The 3,156-nt window shown below is 39.2% G+C and overlaps 1 protein-coding gene across 1 annotated transcript in view; it reads right to left on the reverse strand.

Annotated features, from left to right (window-relative positions):
- Window positions 1–3,156, reverse strand: part of LOC101855205 (vacuolar protein sorting-associated protein 16 homolog) — a gene marked incomplete in the record, with an annotated part of 29,677 nt that overhangs the window by 5,291 nt on the left and 21,230 nt on the right. Inside the window, 1 exon segment of the mRNA XM_035971234.1 lies at window positions 722–799. Within this exon segment, the coding sequence (XP_035827127.1) occupies window positions 722–799 (78 nt within the window).

Genomic DNA, 3,156 nt, shown 5'->3' on the forward strand with positions numbered 1-3,156 from the left:
GTGTGTTGTATGTGGGTGAGTGTGTTGTATGTGGGTGAGTGTGTGTGAGTGTGTGTGTGTGTGGGGTGTGAGTGAGTGGGGGTGTGTGTGGAGGGTGTTGTGTGTGTGTGTGGTGTGTGGGTGGGGTGGGAGGAGAAGACAGGGTACATGTTACTTGCAATTATACAAGAAAAAGTATTTTAAAACACCAACTATGCATTCTGCTTTGAGCAGATGGTCTATGAACCTATTTTCAGCCAGCTGTTTAGTTGTACTATATTTTTAAATCTTATTTATTGCAGTTTCTTAATAATATGCCTTATTGGTAGCATTTACTAAACATCCCTGAAATATTTTGTCAAAATTCAAATTTCAAATATTGACAAAAGCAAAAAAAAAAAGTGTTTAAATACACAACATTTTGTTAAAAAATTAAAAGTTTTGTCACCCTTCTGAAAAAAATTTGCTCTCTCAAATGGGGACATTTGAACACCTTGCCACGGTTACGTTTAGACGGAAAAGCTAATAAGAAATAATAAAGTTGAGAATCTTTTTGCTTCAGAGACTAACAATTCAACTCTCACTCTTGTATTAGTTTGAGACTGGTCAAATCTGAGATGGATGCTAAATTTGGATACTTCTTAAATGACCGTAACATTGTTTATACGTGAATGAACCCCATCTCCCCCCTCCAAAAAAAACAACCAAACTCAAAATGGTAGAAAAGTGTCGGCTTGCTCACCTTGGCGGCAAACTCGTTCTTGCAGCGGTGGAAACAGTTCATGGCGTCTTCTAGTAGTTTAGCTCTCTCCTCAAGGTGCTGGGGACCAAGAGTAAAGATGAGGAAAGAAAAACGGCAGTTCCCCCTATGTTGTTCCAGCACAGTATGAGCATGACATTGATAAATCAGCCCATTAACAAGTCTACTGTGAATATGAACAGGTTAACATCCCCCCTTTGGGAATGGCCTAAAGACACTTCAGTTAGTGGTATTGCCATGGGGGTGCAAAAATGCATGTTAACACTCACACAACAACAACAACAACAATAACAACAACACCACCACCAACAACAGCAGAGGACTCACTTCCAGTGAGTAACTACATATAACTTTACAGTTTCCCTCCTCGAGAGAGTTGTCTCTCCCCTACACACACACACACACACACACACACACACACACACACACACACACAAACAACGATGTTCGGATTGAGGATTGCTGATAGCGCAGTAGGTATTTTGCTAGGCAGCATTGCTGGGGGTTCTTGAACCTATATTGTTTCAGCAGGGAGGTTTTAGGGCTTTGCAACAAACAGACCTAGTCATATCGGAGATAGACGTTAAATTTGGAGCCCTTCCAGTCTGTTAGATTACTGCACAGTGTTTATAGGGGCTTAGATTTAATACCTCAAGGTAGCATGGCAGTACTGGAATCGTGTTCGTGTCTGAATAGTCACAGTCAGGGCTTTCAATGTCAGTTTGGAGCCAAATCCCAGAAATTAGGCTCTTCTGGATCGCGACTGGCCCGGAGAATTTCGTTTGTCTCTCTGGCTCTCTTTTTGGCTCCAAACTTCAATTAATATTAATGAAGAAGGGGAAAGGACAAGCAAGAAAAAAAGAAAGAAAAAGAGAGAATAAAAGAAACAAAAATGAAAGTGAAGAAAAGAGCTTGGATTGTTTGATTATTAAACTAGTTAACACAATTTAACCCCCAATTTGGTCTGAATAATTTACAACCCTTCTACTGTCGTGCAAGAGCATTAGAATCTAGTCTCGTGCTCGTGTTTCGTTTCGTTCGTACACGCTCTCTATTCATTGAACCATAATGTATTGTGTGCAGAGAGGCCAGCCATCACTGTAGATCTATATCACTGTCGATGTCCGTGGGGGGGGGTTCGAGTCATGAGGATTCATACCAGAGGTGAGAATATAGGTGGGTCTCATAAAATGTCTCTCACGTCAGTGGTTACCGGAAAATAAAACAAAGGAACATAAACGTTCTGATTCTCTTCTTTGTGATGACGGAATGTTTCCCTGGCACGTATTCTTTGTTTTAGCGGCATATCCGAGTAAGAATGACATCACGGAAAACTTCCTTGAATCAGTTCCTACTGTCTACAGCCAGCTGTTTCCAGCACTTATTGACGTGATGGCTACGTTTATTGGTTCATGGACATGACGTACACTCGAATCAAAGACCGTGCATACCATGGTCTTTGCTCGAATTAGCTGAAACGCCACCTGTATAAGAAAACACCTGTACTAATGGCCACTTGCCATTCCCCCCGTGATTTTTTTGGTTTTTGTTGTTATAATGACACTGTATAAAAGGTCCACTTGTCTAAAACGACCACTATTCTCCTAGACAATGGGTGGCCTTCTCAAAAAATTTTGACGGTACGAGTATTTGTATTCCTCTTACTGTCTTCTCGTTGGTTCTTGTGTTCTTTAGGCCTTTATCATTCCTCCCATTTCTTAGCTTCCATATTGTAGTCTTTGATGTAATATGAAAATAACAACGTTCAACTCGACCCAGGAGAAGACAATATCACTATCTTGGTACTTCTTCAAAAATTGGTGATTTAATAGACTACTAAAAAATCTTTCTTCAAAGTTTTGTTTTGGACACTAACGTTTGCTCCAAGACAAAGATATTAAACGGTTTGTTTGAAAGATGAAGACCTATGGACATGAATATCAGATCAATTCCAAGTGCACCGTCGAAGGACGAAACTGAAAGGACTAAAATTAAAACGTTCATTAAATTTTTTAGCATATTCCTTGAAAAGCATCGTCCGGGATCAGCGTGTAACAATACAAATAACGACACTTTTGTTGAGGAAGACAGTTTCTATTTCATTTTCATGTATCAAATAGAAGTATACTTTTGAAAAAGTATATTTATACTTTCTCCTTACACTAGGGTCGCTACCCTAGAATTTTCAAAGTTCTATCTCCTCAGTACCTAGTTTTTAGAAATTTGACGTAAAAATGTTGAGTTTCACAACATATCAAGTTTTTTCGAATGCAATTTTTGTTGAATATCTTGACAACGACACAGGACAAACTTACAAATTTGATAGAGTAGATACAACAATTGGTTTCTGATCTCGTGGTCCTAGTAAAACAAACGGCCAAAAATGTCAGATAGCACGTTGTAATTCTAAAGTAGTG

This window comes from Aplysia californica, unplaced genomic scaffold (genome assembly GCF_000002075.1).
Source record: "Aplysia californica isolate F4 #8 unplaced genomic scaffold, AplCal3.0 scaffold00402, whole genome shotgun sequence".
Classification (NCBI taxonomy): domain Eukaryota; kingdom Metazoa; phylum Mollusca; class Gastropoda; order Aplysiida; family Aplysiidae; genus Aplysia; species Aplysia californica.